The sequence below is a fragment of the Gadus chalcogrammus genome, chromosome 9, assembly GCF_026213295.1.
Source record: "Gadus chalcogrammus isolate NIFS_2021 chromosome 9, NIFS_Gcha_1.0, whole genome shotgun sequence".
Lineage (NCBI taxonomy): Eukaryota > Metazoa > Chordata > Actinopteri > Gadiformes > Gadidae > Gadus > Gadus chalcogrammus.
The window spans coordinates 13622395-13641036 of record NC_079420.1 but is presented as its reverse complement, the minus strand read 5'-3'; the positions used below and the strand labels follow the sequence as shown (position 1 = coordinate 13641036).

The 18642-nt window shown below is 43.1% G+C and overlaps 2 protein-coding genes across 2 annotated transcripts in view; one reads left to right on the top strand and one right to left on the bottom strand.

Annotated features, from left to right (window-relative positions):
* Window positions 1-13626, top strand: part of tbxas1 (thromboxane A synthase 1 (platelet)) — a 57952-nt gene extending 44326 nt beyond the window's left edge. The window contains exons 11-14 of the mRNA XM_056599391.1: window positions 9176-9264; window positions 9501-9638; window positions 9827-9989; window positions 10638-13626. Of these exons, the coding sequence (XP_056455366.1) occupies window positions 9176-9264; window positions 9501-9638; window positions 9827-9989; window positions 10638-10730 (483 nt within the window). The 3' untranslated portion in view covers window positions 10731-13626. The remainder of the gene's footprint in view (window positions 1-9175; window positions 9265-9500; window positions 9639-9826; window positions 9990-10637) is intronic.
* On the bottom strand, window positions 10378-17938 carry LOC130389559 (protein mono-ADP-ribosyltransferase PARP12-like). The gene is made up of 11 exons (XM_056599389.1): window positions 17116-17938; window positions 16629-16764; window positions 16263-16518; window positions 15983-16141; window positions 15500-15768; window positions 14895-15018; window positions 13950-14046; window positions 12777-12867; window positions 12540-12670; window positions 12042-12193; window positions 10378-11929 (listed from the first exon to the last, which is right to left on the bottom strand). The coding sequence occupies exons 1-11, from the start codon at window positions 17415-17417 to the stop codon at window positions 11673-11675; spliced, it is 1974 nt and encodes a 657-aa protein (XP_056455364.1). The 5' UTR covers window positions 17418-17938; the 3' UTR covers window positions 10378-11672.
* Between the last annotated feature and the right edge of the window lie 704 nt (window positions 17939-18642).

Here is an 18642-nt window from a genome sequence, read left to right as displayed (position 1 = left end):
ACTATGAATTTACAGATTTCCAATGATCGCAGTCTACCTGTATTCATCCACGAACAAGAAGCCTTACCCCCTACCTGCATGTTATTGTCACGCATAAACAAAAAATGATTCATTGTAAATTGCTCCTGCTGAATGCATGAAAAAGTAGAGACAAGAAATATAGGCTAACAAGAATATTTCAATCTCCTGAGTGGTACTCACAAAGAGATTTGGGGCTTTGTCGTAGTTACATAAAAGTAGCACATCTGGCCGTTTCAACCACCTGCCTCATCCCTGAGTCATTACAACGTATCCCTCTGGGGTTTACGTGGCAGAGAGAGAAACGTGATGTGTAAATCTGTGCAAACAGATTTGTAAACTGCTCTTGGATGTGAATCCAAGGGCACAGTCGTGTCCCGAGAGCGCTCCCCACCCCACCAATTACACCCCCCACACATCCAAAAGTATGTACTTAGTGCTGTGCACAGTGTGGTAGGCTTTGTAGGCCGGCATGGAGCTGCATGCCGTTTCCTGGCATCTACTGTGCGTTTCAGCAGCTATTATTTCCTCCAGGATGCAGATGGTAGAAATAGTATCTAACATTTTGATTGGCTGTATGAGAGAGGAGGTGGTCATTTCTTGGTCAGCCCCGGATTGGTTCTGCTCCAGCATCAGCTAGAGGTGCTTCTCAGTGTCCATAGGCCGCTCATTGTCCAGTCACGTCAGGAATCCCCCAAGGCTCTACCCTGAGACCCACTCTTTTCTCATGATACATGCTACCACTAGGGCAGATTATCCAGAACCACAATGGCTGGTTTCATTACCATGCGGATGATTCTCAAATCTACCTCCCGTTAAAATACTGCACTAATGCAGAGGTAAATGGTTAAACTGCGTGGCAGAAATAAAATCCTGTCTGGCACAACATTTCCTTCAGCTAAAATTAAAATATACCCATCAGCCCCCAGCCATCTGCTAGCCTTGATATTTATTCGACGTGGATTAAATATCAAGATTCCATATTTATTCCACGTCAATTTTGATCAAGCTGATTCATTTAGCAGGGAAATCCAGCTTCTTTCAACTAAAGGGCATTGCGGAAATTAGACACTTCCTATATCCTCCGAACCTTCAAATAATCTTCCATGCCATTTGGTCATCCAGACTCGACTACTGCGGTTCCCTTTACTTTGGTATTTTTCAGACATCTATTTCCAGACAGCATCTTGTTCCAAACCACAGCAGCAAAGCTATTAACTAAAAAGAGCTAAAGACAGAAGTAAAAGGAGAGAACAAATCACCCTAATCGTTGTATCGGTTAAAAATCCTACTCCTTACCTTTAAAGCCCAGCATGGTACTGTTCCTGCTCCTGCCTATATATGGGAGCCCTTCACACCGTAACACACCACTAGAACCCTCATGTCCTCAGACAAGGCCGACTAGCCTTCCCTAGGTCCCAACTGTGAATCGCCAGATACAGGGCTTTCTCTGTTGCTGCACCAACCTATTCAACAATCTGATATCTCTGATTTAAAATCAGATATTGAGTCACGTGACGTTTTCTTTAAATAGACTAAAAACAAACCTGTATTCACTTAATACGTTGTTTTTCATATTAGTGTTTCCACTTTATTTATCCTCTATTTTATGTCCCTAATCTTCACTGCATGTGTTTTGTCTGTGTGGGTACTTTTACTGTAAAATAATCTGTGTAGCACTTTGGTACATATCTGGTTTATTTATGACGGCGCTTTATAAATAAACTTGAATTTGAACATGACCTTGATAGCCCATAGACTGCATCAACTCGGTCTGTGAGATGGAGCAGGTGGTTGGGTAACGTGCCCGTCCTCCGGTATGAACTCTGGCCGTCACCACAGCCCTTATCTACGACAGGGATTAGCCATTTAACTGCAATGCATCAAATTGAACATGCGCTGATCTCAATTAAAAATATGAACAGCTTATAAACTCTGTGGGTCCGGCCTGTCCATCTTCCTTTTCGCTCGGCTCTCGGTGTCTCTCACCGTGTCGGTCTGAGGCACTGCCCTCTCTCTCTCACAGATCTGTCCGTGTGGCAGTTTGTCTATCTGTAGATCTTTGCCTGGGTAATATATTGACGGGGTGGTTACTCAGTAGTTCTTTAGCTCGCTGTTGTATTTATGTCTTGTATCCATAAACCTTGTGCTAGCATAACAGCAGGAGGACTACTTTATATCACCATGGCTTTTTATAATGTTAGACTTTCACAAGCGTACCAATCTAATTCATTAGGTTTCACAAATAACAAAAGTATGTACAGCTGGTTTGATTCTGTGTATAGCCATTACTCTCTCCCTCTCTCTCTCTCTCTCTCTCTCTCTCCCTCTCCCTCTCCCTCTCCCTCTCCCTCTCCCTCTCTCTCTCTCTGATCCTGTACGTACATAAAGATCGTGTATGCTATTTGTAGGAACAAGCCAAAGTTAGCTAGATTTTGAAAGTATCCAACTGAAAAAATCCGACCCATTGCTTCAGTCGTCCCTCAAAAGCCACTCCCCCAAAAGACGTGCTCAGCATGCTAGCTTTAGCAATAGATCTGTAAAAGCCTTGAGGAGCACTCCGGTCCATCTACTACTCAATAAGGTAGGTAGACAGGCAGGAAAGCCATCCAAACATTTCATACTGTCCGAATGAAATAATTAGACAGGCATATTACAGGCCCGCAACAGCAATAGATACCAGATTTTTGTCAGAGCAACTGATTTGATTCTTGCTGTCTGGATCTTAAGATAGTTATAACAAATATGACTAAACGTTATTATTGTCCTGAAAAGGACACTGAGGGGAAGGGCTGGGGCGGGGTCCTGGACAAACATAAGCCATCAGGGGCCCCCTGCGAACACTGTCATTGAAATGGTAATCCTGCTCTACAGCGGGATGACCTGTGTTCAGCGAGAGATCCCAGGCTTTCCTGGGGGGATGAACAGGGAGCCATCTTCTATCCCGCCACTGCTGACAAATCGGGGGGAACAGCCTCTGTTAGAGCAGCGGGGAGGCACACAAACGCCGCTGTGTGTGTGTGTGTCTGCGTGTGTGTGTGTGTGTGTGTGTGTCAGTGTGTGTGTAATCTTGGATGTATACTTAGTACTAAACCCTCAAAAAAAGAGTGGGTGGACGATGTGTGTGCGCGTGTGTGTGCATACTCTCGCTTTGTGTGCATCTATTCTCATGTTTACAAATCCTGCAGATTTTGTCCCCTAAACCTGGCCTCTGCTTGGTTTTGATCAACCCATGGGACCATATGGCCTGATAGGCAAATGGGCCTCAATTTGTAAGCCAGACAGGTCCCTCATTCAAATTATTAGCGTCATTGTTTTGCATGTGAGGGTCATGCGTCCCTTGCTGGCAGGATGTGGGTTTTAAAGGCTGTGTACTGGCTGCTGACCCGAAGCCACAGGCCCACAGCAACTCTGACCTACATTCTGCCTCCTTCCTCACCCTCCCTTTATCCCCTGCTCTACCCATGACCCAGCCCCCTCCTCACTGGGCCAAGGGGAGTAAGGGTCTCCCTGTACTTCAATACAAGAGGGCTACGTCCTCTCACCATAATTATCTTAATTGGCCTCTTGTCCAATACAGGTTTAGTCAAAAAGCATTAGCACACTGGTTTCTCATTGGTTGATACTCTCCAGGGTGGCTTATCTATGATTGGATTGAGCATCCCCCTCGCCACCGCCACCACCGCCACCACCGCCACCACCACCGCCACCACCACCGCCACCACCACCACCACCACCACCACCACCGCCTCCACCTTAATTCCCTGCTGTTGTTTGTTGCTGTTTATTCAAACTGACACTCATTGCATCTGTATGGGAAGCTCCCCCAGAGACCTTTCTTGCATAACCTACAAAGAATATGTATATATATATACACAGTACATTTCGTACCGGTGTGTATATAATCAAAAGTAATGGTTTCCATGACAACTTGGGGTTGAGCCAAGGAGGAGAGATAAGGAGATCAACAAAGTCAGGTCAGCAAGGTGCCCCCTCAATCGTGTGTGTGTGTGTGTGTGTGTGTGTGTGTGTGTGTGTGTGTGTGTGTGTGTGTGTGTGTGTGTGTGTGTGTGTGTGTGTGTGTGTGTGTGTGTGTGTGTGTGTGTGTGTGTGTGTGTGTGAGGATGCTGGAATGTGAATAATGCAGGCAGACTGGAGGCTATGGACACCAGGGCAGACCAGGCACTGACCTGAATGGCAGGCGAAACAATAAAGAAATAATTAAGTCAAGTAAATATGAACCCAGACAGCGGAGACCCACGAGGGAAATGGGAGCCCCTTTTCCTCCAACATGAATGATTATTTAGTAGTTCTACTGTAGGAGTCTGATGAGTTGAGGGTCGGAAGGCTGAAGTTCAAAAGGCCTCAGAATTGAACCCAGCTGGGGTTTTTCCACTGCTACTACTATTGCTAAAGATGTCTCATTTCTGCTAGGTCTGACGTTGCCTCCCTCGCCGCCAGCTCTTTCTTTTGTAACTTTAGGGGGCTTGTTTATGTCAAGGTCATTCCGAGGAATCTGCCTGGCAGAGAGCTTCCCTTCCTTTCCTTGCGTTTGATTGCTATCCAATACATTACGTTGATATGCTTTTCCTGACATTTGAAATTAATGTACCGGCCAATTCTAAAATTAAACAGCGTCACGTTTGGACATTCATTAAGATTCGGTATTCTTCGTATACTACGGTACCTGGAAAATAAACCTGAAAAATATCCTGTTTTCATGTTGTATCAGATAATACTTATTACAACATTCTGGTCTTGAAGAGCAAGCCTTTTGATGAGTAAAGTCTGTGACACAGTGCTTCTGAACTGTGTCAAGATGAAACTACGTGTCGGTTTTGATTGACAAGCAGGCCTGACCAATCACAGGAACAGTACTGACCTGTGAAGAAATAGCAGACCTGTGGTGTAACAACTGCCAAGTGGTCTACCAAACAAAAAATACACCGGTGACTGAATAACACCCGTGGACGTAAAGATAAAATAAAACGTAATCCAAGTTTTAATTTCTGTGAGTGAAATTGCAGACAGCCAATGAGAACTATATATTGAGTTCAATCAGACGCTACCTGGCTTAACCTGCTCTCTGTATACCAGGTCAGGACGAGTCACATGGTGAGGTGGTGCAAATTAATGCAAGAGGCTACGACAGCCCCTACCCAGTGGTGGTGGCGTTTCAGTGGAGGGCTGGTTGGTAGTCTCTCTCTCGTGCTTAACCTAGGAGTCTTGAGAGCCCTCTGGTGGCCTTACCTAGAACTGTGGCCGTCGGACTACAGCGCTGTTTATTTGGACTAGGTCACTTGACACTGGAGCGACGTCTTCGCTCTTTGTGCTCATTAAGGGGTCGCCAGTCCCCTCCGGGATCAGACCAGGCAGAAGATGTCATGAAATTAGGTTCATTAGCCGTTGACATGCTCTGACATTCTTCTCCCAGTGTCTGTTGACCTCCTGGTTGTTCCTGACCCCCAACCCAGTTTTATTCTCTGTACACAAAACCTGTCAGCCTCTCCTGTCAATTGGGAGATTGGTATGCTGAGTGTAAACCTCCCACAATATTATAGTCTCTACGATACCCCAAATGAAAAGGATTATTTCAATTACATTTCATGATGTTTTTTGTTAGTAGGCCTAAGCATTTGATTGTAGCTGTCTAGCCTTCAGTGTTCGCCTCACTTTTGTCTCAATGTAGTCTCAAAAATCGGACTCTAGCAACTGGCTAGACTAGAGTCTATGGAGATTAATGGTGTTGGGTTGCCCCCTACAGGCAAAGCAAGGCAAGTTTAGCACCATTCAAACACATGGCCATTCATAGTGATCTACAAAGTAAGAAATCACATGTTATTACCTTATAAGTGGCAATCATCAAAAGACAATAACACCAAAAAGAAGAAATGCAACATTGAAGAAATACTATTTTTATATAAAATACATAAATGTACGTATGGTGCGGCGTGAGCAGGCCAGTCCCCAAAGACCTGAGAGCTCTAGTTAGCTCATAAGACACAGGCGGATCAGAGATTTATTTTGCTCTCAACCCCTTTTAGTGCTTTATACACTACTAGTGATCATTTGAACTCAAGTCACTGGCAATCAAGCCAATGCAGTAATCTTTGCAGTGCAGTATTGCGGTGTGTTTTAAGCCTTAGTTGAAACTCTAGAATCAGTATTCTCGATGAGTTGTATGGCTTTTGTAGAGAGACCTTTGAAAACAGCATTACAGGCCTTCTGAAAATGCAAGCAAGGATGAGTTTTTCCAGGTTTTGTTGGACATCATCCCTTTAATTCGTGCTTGTTTTTAAGGTGATAGGTATTTATGTGGCTGTTCAAGTTTATGTCCAAATCCATAACTACACCAAGATTCCAAACTTGGTTTTTATTCTTTAATGATAGAGATTCAGTATAAGCGTTTACTAAAATAGTAATTTATTTTGATGGAGGTAGTTGTGAAACATCCAGGCATTGATTTTCTCAATGCAACCTTCATTCATATAAAGGTTCAACCGAAGCAGTAAAATAATTGATCCTTAGAGAACCTTTAACATTTTGTAAGCTCAGTTTGAAATGCAGATACCAATAGACACATAATGATAATAAGTACAACTTGAACCATTTCGTTCTGTACCAGATAGCCCTTCCAAGTATTCTATCAATTCTATTCAATCAATATGTCATGATCCACTTTATCAAATGCAGCTCTGATATCTAATGAAACCAGTACTGAGATTTTTCAGAGTGAGTTTTGTGGCAGATCTTATTCATTCATTCATTTATTAACTCGATACGAGCCGCTTAGTGATGTGATGGGGTCAGAATCCAGACTAAAAAATGTCTTAAATATTGTTTTAATTGTTAAAGTTTTGACCTTTTACTAATTCTTATTCAGAACGTTATGTTAGATAAATGCTAATAGCTGAAATTACTAATAGCGGATGCAACGAGATTATTCCTTACTAAATTAAATAATGGTCAGTTTTCCAGACCTGTGGGAATGAACCTGATCAGAGAGAACAGTTGAGTGTCTGTAGTGATCTGATGCAGTTAAAACATAGTTCAAAGCAGCTTGTTGGCAGCACATCAAGGCAACACAGAGCTGTTTCTTGACGCTGTATGACCTCCTCAAGAGTCTTTGTAGTCAATTGGGATCAACTGAGTCATGCAAGATATCGTACATATTAATATAATTAGATATAATTTAATATAGTTTAGGACTGAGATGTTTGATTTTCTGGATCTGGTCAGTAAAAGAAGAGGCAAAATAAGTTAGGGGAAAGGACTTCTGGAGCTACTGACACTGGAGGTAAGGCAGCCTGTCAACAGCGGTTCATTTATCTTGTGTGTTATTTGTCTTCTCGTTGACGACGTAGGAAAAAGGGCGTCACTTGCTTTTTCCAATTCCAAATGTTATCTAAAAAACTCTTTGTACATCAATGTATTTGTAGGAGTTTTACGTTCTCCAAATGTGTTCAGCTTTCAGATATTGTTTTTATTTTTGTTTTACTGAATACTGATTTCTCCATGATGCATTTGCCATACCGATTCACCAAGATTGTTCTGACATGGAGTAATGCCCAGTTTAGTGTGAGAAAGACATTTTGTAGTCTTACACATTGTTTGCCATGACGAGGAACAGTCATCCGATTTGCTAAGTCAACGGGGCTGTGGGCTGTCCACCCACGGGTGCGTTAGGGTGAAGGGGGGCCATGCTGGAGCGGTGGAGCGTTCAGCCAGGGGAGAGGATAGGAGGAGTTGGGGAGGGGGAATGCGAGGTAAAGGGAGGCTTGTTATCCATGGGCTGATCCAGAGGCGCAGGTGCATGAGGGGGAGGGTGGAGTGAGGGATTGGTCAGATGACAGCGGTGGAAGCCGGTTATCTGCAGGCTTATCCAGAGTCCTGAAGACATCATCCTCCAGGGTCAGAGACTGCAGAGTGAAATGTGTGTCCAAGGACTCCGCCTCAGATCCAAGGCGGAAGGATTTTGAAGCCCAAAGAGAACTTTATCCAACAGTAGTTTCTCGCCAGACCTGTTTGGAAGAGAGCCATCTGCCCTAAACGGGCGTCTGTGGCCCCAGAATAGATTTCAAAGGTCAATGATGTGCATCCCTATGAGGCTACACATTTTGGAGAATAAGGTATTCAGTCAACGTAGCCTGCTAAACGTATTGATTCCTCTTTCAACTGTAGGACTGTTTGCCCACTGAAACAAAAAGGAACTTCAAACTTCCTTCTTCAAGATTTAAGACTCCCCTATTTGGATGTCATTGCTTCCCACATGGACGATTATTTCGTTTATCTTTTGGTGATCAGATCTTAATTATGGGATGTTTTGTTGTTAATGTTCTAGACTATAGCTCCAGTAAAGAAATATGCTTTACTTGTCTTACCACTGCTATTTCTGACTATTGTGGCTCTGACAATTAGGACAACAGGTCCGAACTGCTATCACAACTTTTCTGGCATCCGCTTTTCTCCCTGTGTCAGCGGCATTTTGGGTGGGTTCATATGCCTTTCTGCTTCACTGGTTGACAGTTGAATTCAATAATTGTGATGGCAGTGCATAGATGTTCTCTAGGTGCAGAGTCAGCACGAGTCGTGGTCTGTGTTTATTAAGAGTCTGACCCGTTACTGTCCTCCAGGCGACCACGGTGGAGGTTCATCGGACTGACTTGGTTCCCTTTTTTTCCACGTGGTTGCAAAGCTCTAGGCTTGTCCACCAGATCATCCCAATGGGTCCAAGTCTCGGTTAGTGCCGGTGGCTTTCATTGTTCTGGTCCATTTCTTATTTGAGTGAAGGGAGTTTGGGGTAACTAACAAACTAATCGAATCGAGCATTTTTGAATAACGTTAAAGTGTTTCTTGGAAGTTCCCAGTTACTAATATCAAATTTCACAGTTCCTCTCAACTATCAAATAACTACAGTACAGCGATTTTCCGCAAGTATGGGTCAGTGGATTTAGTTTATTCTAATAAACAAAGAGCCATTATGTTGTTTTGATTGATATAACTAACGACTTATGGCTTTAAACATTTGGCTGACAAAAAACTTTTGACATCGCTTCACATGAATACCACCTGAATATTCTCCCAGATTTTGGTCTGCAATTATATTTCATGTGTGTACCAAATCGTTGTGTTTCTGTTTTCATGCCTTCTCATGCAGGACTCCCTGGAATACACCAATGTCCAGGAGCTGAAGTATTTAGAAATGGTGTTCTGCGAAGCCCTGCGCCTCTACCCTCCAGGCTTCAGGTACAGCGTCAACCTGCCCAGCACAACACAAAGCAACAGGTCACCGCCATATTGTTCAGCTAGCGTGTGCACACATAGCACACTGCAGATATCCAAAATAAACTGCAATCAAAAACCATAATGGACGTTCCCAAAGGCAAGGGAATCTAGTGGATACTTTAAAAAATACTTAATGTACACGTAAACAATACTTTAGAGAATGATTTAGGTCGACATCTTCGGGCTTGTTTTCCTAGGTATGGTCGCACTGTGGACGAGGACTGTGAGATAAGCGGCCAGCCCTTACCTAAAGGAGCCACTGTGGAGTTCTCCATAGGCTTCCTACATTATGACCCAGAGTACTGGCCAGAGCCACACAGGTTCATCCCAGAGCGGTAAGCCACCAAACCCTCCCCTATTTTTTACACCTCCGTATGTGATTTGTTCTTTTCAGGTTAGCAAAACCCGTTGCATTCACACAAGTTTTTTCTTACTGGTTTGGTATCAATGGCTATTGGATATTGCAGAGCTATCACGAATTAAAACCATTGTCAAGATCAATGTCACCATGGGACTCCCACAGGTTCACGGCGGAGGCCCGAGCCAACCGGCACCCCTTCGTGTACCTGCCCTTCGGCGCCGGGCCCCGGAGCTGCGTAGGCGTACGGCTGGCCCAGCTGGAGGTCAAGATGGCCCTGGTGAACGTGCTGCGCAGGTTCAACCTGGTGGCCTGCGCTGAGACCAAGGTAGCGTGAGGCGCTGCTGATATGGGCGTATGTCTGTTTGGGGGGTAGAATCCAATAATCATCATCGCACATAATGTGGCTCATAATAGTAACTATGGGCTGCTGCTTTTGTTTACCAAGGCACATTGTCCATGGTCCATGTGTGGTATCTTCACTAGTATAGTCTTCCTCCCGCGCCCTGGTTCATAAGAAAAGCAGACCCATAATTAGTGTAATAAGCGCCACCTTTGTTTGCCCTCTTCTCTCAGTGATGAACACCGGTGTCGCACAGGACACACTGATCAATGTTGTGCTGTTAATTTGGACCAGTAGCAACGACATTAGTAGAGTGAGCTGGTACTCCTGCACCGATGAAGCGCTCCTAATATTCCCTGTTCACACTACTACTGTGACCCCTTTTGGAAAGGAAATTACATCATGAGAAACAAAACAATAAAACATGTCACAGTGATCCCATTGGAAAGAGTGAGGTAGAATGGGGTTGAAACACACTATAGTTGGTGCTGTTCTTCATTGCTTGTTATTTGCAGACTAAAGTTTGTAAAGTATGTGATATTGGTTGATGGGTCACATATTGGGTACACTTGCTACTGAAGTTTTCAGATATGACTCGTGAGTGTGTGTTGCGTGTGCTTTTTCCTGATACAGGTCCCTCTTGAGTTGAAGTCTGATGTCACTCTCGGACCCAAGAATGGCATATTTCTTAAGATCACTAAAAGAGAAGCTGATAACCGAAGCTGAGAAAATAGGCAAAAATATACTATATATCATCTAGGACGGCAGCAATCAATTACTCAATGGGTTTGATGGAAAAGTTAAATAACACATATCAAGTTACTTCCCTGTAAATTAAAGGAGAAGTGCTCTGGTGTTGATTTCATTTTGAGTGATAAATCAATGATCTCATTGTGCATACCTTAGTGCTTCTGGAATATTATTTGCCTGTTCTTAACTCCAAAGTGTTGGGCAGTGGTCCATAAGGTCAATAACAACACACAGTATATAAGGCTTGTAGGGTTACTATTTATTTATTGGTACGACAGTCTTATCCCAAGCAGCTCCCAGTGGATCCAGGTCCGACTCCGGAGCAAGCAGTGGTGAGGCATTTTGCACGAGGTGGGCTGCAGCCATTGGGATTGCACTGGATTACAGTGATGTGATTTTTTTTTTTTGTTTCAAGATTATGTATTCAAGTTATGCATTGTTTTTATATGCATTCATATACTTATTGGACTGATTTGAATAATGAATTGTTAAAACTAATAAAAAAAAAAACTATCATAAAAAGCTATTTTTTATGCCCTTTTACGCCTGAGTTAAGACATGGAGTTGTAGAGTCCTTCATCAACTTGCTAAGCCAAAGATGACCCACAATGCATAATATGACATTGCTATTTTTGCTAAATAATCAGTTGTTCCTCACTTAAGTTTGCATGACACGGAACAAGAGAATTGTTTTTCAACTGTTCCCAATTGTCTTAGCAGCACCGCTGTGAAACAAACGCGATTAAAACACCGGCCCGGATAAACCCAAATATTTGAATATAAGAAAAAAAACTATGTATAATGACATGCATGACTACACTTGGCAGCTAAAGGATACAGGGCACCTCTTAAAGTCTAAGAAATTGACAGAAAGCAAAGGGTAGGCATGTATGTGGCTTAGTAGGCAGAGCCCAGTGTTCAGGAATAATCAATGATGTACTCCGGGTAAATCTGGTGTTTCTCAAAGACCACGAAGATGCTGGGATCCCTGGCGCGGTCCACGCAGCTGTCGTAGAGGCTTGTGCCGGTGCTTTTGCTTGGGGGGCGGGCGTAGCTGCTGCTGCCCAAAGTGAACTCCCCCACCAGGACGTGGGCCACGAACATCACCCTCCTCAGGCCCCGGTGGGCCTTGGAGTACTTATCTGAGTAGGAGGCGTCTCTGGCAAAGTAACTCCCTGTGGGCATCGTCACCAGCACATATCAGGATAGAACACCATTTGACCCATGATGGTGCTGCACTGAATGAGATGGTGGTGGGGAGATGAACCAAACGGACGTATACTGTACCTTTGCCGTATGCTGTGCCGTGGACTCCACACATCCTCCAGTCAAAGTTCTGCTCACAGATGGGATCCAGCAGAGACTCTTCTGTGCCATGGAACAGGTGGCGTTCGTCTACAGGCTTTCCTCCATTTTTCTCCTTCATCAGAGTCTTTTGCCTGGACACCAAAGAAGAGCAAGTCAAAACATATATTCAGATCAACTTTTTTGAAAAAATAAAAAACACAGCATTTTATTAGAACTATGTGGTTATGTGTGTTATGTGTGCCATGGCTCATATATTGCATCTCTCAATGTCTTATGAGGCATTATGGTACTTTTTATTTCCCTTTGCATTTAAGCCGAGATATGGCCCAGGATCAATCCAGAGCACAAATATGTAACCCATCACTTTTAGGTAAGTTTGGTTTTCCTTTGGGGTCAGCTTTGACAAATGTGCATGAATTAAATCTGATTCAATTTTACACTGATATTTTTTGGTGTCTGTTCAGAGTGTAACGTTACCATTGAAAGACCTTCCAAAGCGCGGGGTTTTGTATGCGCTCGATTTTGTTGATCAAGCTGGTCTTCATGGTGCGCTTGAACCAGCTCTCGACCAGCTGGTACTCCGTGGAGGAGCTGGTCAGTGGGATGACCTGGAAGATACATGGTGACAGTCAGTGCATACAGAACATTTTTTATACGGTATAGCACAAGCAAAAGCAAAATGGGAGCCAAAACAGGCACTGTGCAGACAGAAACCTTATATCCAAAGTTAGGTAGGGAAGTCTTCTCCCAGTTCGCTGGTACCGAATCGCCTAGGGAAGAGGACGCGGCACTTGGTGATGAGATGCTGCAGTGGGAGACATAAGACGATCAATCGCATTCCCATTTGTCACAACACATCCTACAGTAGTGTTCTCGTTTGGTATACAACCACTGAAATACATTTCAATCTTAAAGGCAATTACCGGTTTGGGGGATAAAACCCTTGACACTGTCTCCTGGCTTCACTAAAACATCCGCCAGCATTATAATTGATTAAAATCACTTTGTTTGGCCAATTCTGTCTAACAGCATCCCGTATGAATGGGCCTGCAGCAAATGTAAACCATAGCAATATGTGATACTTTGGTAATTTTCATAAGACATATTGTCAAGTACTTGATTTGAAATTCCACGTTATTTTGTCTACAAAATTCTACTAACCAATTTATTCCAAAAGAATAAGGGTGCCAGTATTTACAACTCAAGTGATTTTAGCTAATATTGGATACTTTTAATTCAAGTCAGAAGAGATGGTTACAATGTTTAATCATCTAGATCAGGATGTCATTTAAGAGGTGATACAATGGTTTGTTCACTTATGACAAAGGCAGTGTCCGAAATAGGGGGGGACCACCTGAAATACCCATGAGACCCCCTGAAAGCGTCAAAAGCAAAATTTTAGGGGGGTCTCAAATTTTGTTACAAATATTATATTGTCAGTAATAGTCACAGAAATGTTTTTAAGCCCACTATGTCCAGTATTCAGAATTAAAAACATTTATTCACAAATATGTTATTTTTTGCCAAACGGAGCCAGCCAGTCTTGTGCGCGCATGCAAATTACCCAATGTAAACGCGCATGAAAGACCTAAAGTCATACTAAAAACGTCTAACAAGCAAAAGCTAAACCAGAGTGTATCACTCACACCCTTTGGGTCTATCATAACTTAAGGTAAGAGGCTACCTTTTAGATCTTTGCAGTGAGTGAATTGTGATGATAGAACTGATTGTTGTGCATAAGATGAGTGTATGCGACTGTGTTGTGTTGTCATGTAGGCTATACCTGTAGGCTATAGACTGATTGCTTGCATCCATGAAAATTTTAAGTATTGAGGGGTATTTCGCACACTGGAAAAAAGGTCTCAATGCAGAATAAATGGAGATTACCCTCTCAATTTGTCCTGCACCTCCTGTGTGGACACAAAGCGAGGCCGTCTGCGGACCTCTCTCTGGGTTCCGTACTTCAGGTTCTGCTGCTGCATCTCTGAAAATTGGGAACGACTTTATGAACATCATGGGAAAATACATTTTTATTTATAGTCACAGAGAAATCCAGTGGATATAGAGCCTAAAACACTTTGAACTCGCAATAACACAACCGTTGGTGATGTACAACACAGCCTAGTTCCTATTTTTCCAATATGTTTGTATTGTGCTTTATCATTATTAACTGAAGCTAATACTCCGATGAACACTGCGGGATGCAGCTAAAGCTGGGGCTAGCAAATTTATGCTAAAAGCAAAAAAGGGACATCCAATAAATTGTTGCCCGACTGGTGCGGGACCACATCGACCGCTAGATGCTTCAGCTAAAATGGGCTCAAAATCAAATCAAAATCAAAATCAGCCTGGTTAGCAGCGACTACGAGGCCGTTTCCTCTGATAACAAGCTGTTGTATGGAGATCATGACCCCGCCCCAAGCCCTCAAAGCCGCGGTTACATTCTGGATGTGCAAAGCTGCTGGCCCGGCCAACGTGTGTGTCCTCTACTAAATCACTGATTTCGTCCACCAAAGGAATATTGCAGAAATGTGGTATGCAGTGATTCAGAGACAGACCCCCTGAGTGATAGTCATATGGGAATTAAACTAAATCTAATATTTCGTTTTGATGGTATAGCGATTCGAAGACATACTCTCCTGTTAAAGCCCATTGTTATGAATGCGGCATGTTAGACTTGATCCATGTGATTGAGTGCAGCCGCAGCAAAGTGAAATACAACACATAACAGTTAATTTGGACCTCTGGTGTGTTGTACATAAACGATAGACGTTTAATGACGATGTCAAATGTTTTAGGCTGTACTACTCCTTTATGACAATGAAGAGGCACCTTTGAAGTTGATCGTGTAATTGTGTTTGCCTGCACTGAAACATTCCACCTCTGTTTCTGATAGGTAGGTACGCTCCAGAGTGCCAGAATTGACAGAAGCAGTACTTCCACCATCCTCACCCACCTATAGACAAAACACATTCAGAGTTTAAATGAAACTATCATTTTCGTCAGAATGTAACATATTGCACTGTAATTAAGTTCTCAAGATGCGCTGCCACATAGAACATATATCACACAGTTCCATTTGTGATCCTGGACTGATCACAAATGGAGAGGGACTGACAATCACGGACACTATTTATATTGACTTTAATAAACGAATTGATTTAAAATGTTATGCTTGTATGCATTTCAATTATGGCACCCATTGCACTCCTCACCATCCCTTGAGGGAGGGATCCCCCACCCTGCGTTCCTTTACAAGATTTCTTCCTTGCTGATTAAGTTTCTTCTTATTCTTGCCCTCTGGGGGGCCAGGGCTAAGGGGGTGTCATAAATATATTGCCTCTTAATCCCTTTGAGATTGTACCTGTGATTAAGGGCTATACAAATACAATGTAATTGAATTGAACAAGGCTTAGTGGTTGATTATGGAGTGATACCTTGTCCTGTCCATACTCCTCCCAGCTCCCGTTGTCGTCCTGCCAGTACCACAGCCAATCAGTGGTGAGGATGAAGTAGTTGGGCTTGGAGACAGAGGAGACCGTAGATAGACGACGGACAGGTCCCCCAAGGTTTTTGACTGTTTTCTTAGGGTCACAGTAGGCCTTCTCCATGGTCTCCATGTTAGGCATATCAATCCAGCTGAGAGACACACTGTCCTGGACCTGCCACCTATAAGGTAGCTGGTAGTGCACCCGTACACACTTGTCTGTAAGGAAATGAGAACTCAACATCAGCTTATTTGGACGTTGTTAATGATGCAACAGCCATTTCGTCGTGATATTGATAAGGTGGACATTTGGACATTGATACACAACGCACTTATAGTTATATATATTTCCCCTGATTTGAACTCCTGTGAGAACTTCATGGTAGAATGTGCTGTCTGCTATCGCTCTGTCCTAAGGACACTGCGATCTCACCTTTAAAGCTGCAATGTTGGCGTAGAAAGAAGAGACAGATTTCATTACGGTCGGCCTCACTGGTTGGGGGGGCAGCAGAAGTATCACTGGTGGTGGACTTTATTGCGAGGCTTCTGATTGGCAGACTGTCCGTCACCTCTGGGTGTGCTAAAAGATTCTCTAACATACACACACACACACACTCCAATTACTTATTACAGCAAATATGCCATAGTGCGATGAGCAGATAACATTTTCTAGGTATTAAATATATATGCAGTTTGAATTCCTCATCATTTACCAAGATTAGGCGGTTGCTGGTTGATGATGGATTTGCAGCGGTAGATTTTGTACAGTTTGCTTATATTGTCATCGCTGAGACCTCTGCCTTTCAGGATCTTCAGCACCTGATCGTTGAAGGAATGCTCCCTCTTACACTTTTCTCCAAACTTGCAGTCACCTTGGAGAAAGTGCTGACAGACATGGAGGCGGATGCAAGAGTTTGGGAACTTGCAGATACCATGCTGACCATTGCCCCGGTTATAATGTAAACATATCTGTAAGCGGGGGAAACAGAAGGTCAGACAGACAGACACACACACCAGACATCTCCAGCCGTCATTGTTAAGAATGTGTGTTAACTATCATGATAATCTTATGTTCTGACCTCAGGAAGCAAGTAGGCATCGTTTTGCAGTAATAATGGGAAGAGCTCTTTTCCAGTCAGATTTTGTAGTCCAGCCTCAATCAAAATGGTTAAATTGTGTTGAGAAGCCAGGTCGTGGGAATGTTTGCATTTATTTCTGAAATAAATCAATTATAGACGAATCATGTCAAAATAAATAAAACTAAAAGCTTAGTTATTAAAAAAACATCTAGAGCCATGTGTATCTACAGACTGCATGCTGTATGGTTGCATTTCGCCTTCAAGGGAGCTGTACTTTCTACTCGCTGGAATATCATCTACTGTGTATATTTGGATGCTTTGTTGTCAGAGCTTGGCATCTGGTTTTCTCCATTTATCACACCATGCAACATTATGTAATGTTTAACCTATACGCCTGTAGTTTAGGTTTGTAAAACATTGACATCCACGCAATGATAGGCCTAGGTCTTATCTCAATATTGAGATTAAGATAATGTAGGCTACTTACCCGAATCTGCAGTATCCGCATATAAAATACCTGCACAACTGCAAGTGGTTGCACTGGGGACATTCTCCCTGCGCCTTCTGGCAGACCCTCAACTGGGTTCTCGCCACGACCAGAGTTCTTGGTTTTATTTCCTTGGCCAATGGAACCGCAAATTTCCCATTGTCAGATACAATTTTGAGAAGGACCGAGTGGTCAACTGTGATACGACCTTTTCGAAGTACTTCTTTAAATTCAATGAACTCCAACCATCCTTGGTTGGCGCACAGGTTGTCATAAATGATTTTAGAAACCGTCCCTGCCATTTTCTCTTATGGCACAGTATCGTACCAGCTCGTTTTTCTCTTCCGGTTTTCAATTCAGGGAAACGAAACCGAAACTAAACACGCTTTTCTTTGTCTGTGTGTATATTAGGATTGTTGTGCATTCCAATGATTGCTTGATCTTCCACCTATTTTATTTGAACAAATAACAGTGGATACTTACAAACACTAACTCTAAATTTAACACGTCGACCGCCTTTGACGCTGTATAATGGTGTCTGAACACGAGATGTCACTGCTGTCATGATATGAATGAAGCAGACTCGATAATAGGGTCTCAAGACACAAAAATAATCAAACATTATCTGCGTCAATTAAAACAACAGTACATAAGGCTTGTACTGTTGCTATGTAGTTATTAGTCGGACCATCTTATCCCAAGCAACTCTCTGTGGATCCAGGTCCGAGTCATTAATGGAGCAAGCAGCACTGGCAAGGCCTTATGAACGAGAGGGCCAGAGCAGGTGCAACCCCAGCTATTCCAGACCCATCCAAATGAACCCACACCTGAAGTCATTGGCATGAGATGTATGGCTAACCAATGGCATGGAGGCACTGGGCGTGTCGGATAATCATAATTAAATTCCAATAACACCCCTTCCCCCCAAATCCAGAATTTTCAACAGTAGTCGTCAAACTATTATTTGAACAACCCAATTAAAACTCAAACTATAGTACATTTCAGCAAATAGCAACTTAACTGTAGTCTTGATAAGGCTTGATAAGGACTTAAACATATAGTGGGGAGTGTCAGAGCCTAAGTAACCAAATACTTAATCATAATTGTTGCCCCATACCCCAGAAGCTCGGGGCATGCAATTTTTATTTAAAAAATTCTTAAGGGAAGGGGGGGGGGGGATTAGCTAAAAATTAACAAGAACTTTGGTTCTAACACCCCTGTGAAGGGGGGATGGAGGGGTTCTGCAGACACGTTGGGGGACCTGTTGGGGGTACCCCGTTCTTGGTGGCCGTGTGAGCGGGGACTCGAATCTGGGTCTACAGAGTGTTAGCCAACACTCTTACCGCTGCACCACCAATTCAATTCAATTCAATTCAAAGTGTTTATTGTCATATGCACAAATGAGACGTTCTCAGTTGTGCAATGAAATTCTTCCTTTGTTTCCACAGACTGAATGCCAAGATTTTTTACAAGATAGATAGATAGAAAAAATAATATATTTTTTTTTTCAAGACGACCAATACAACA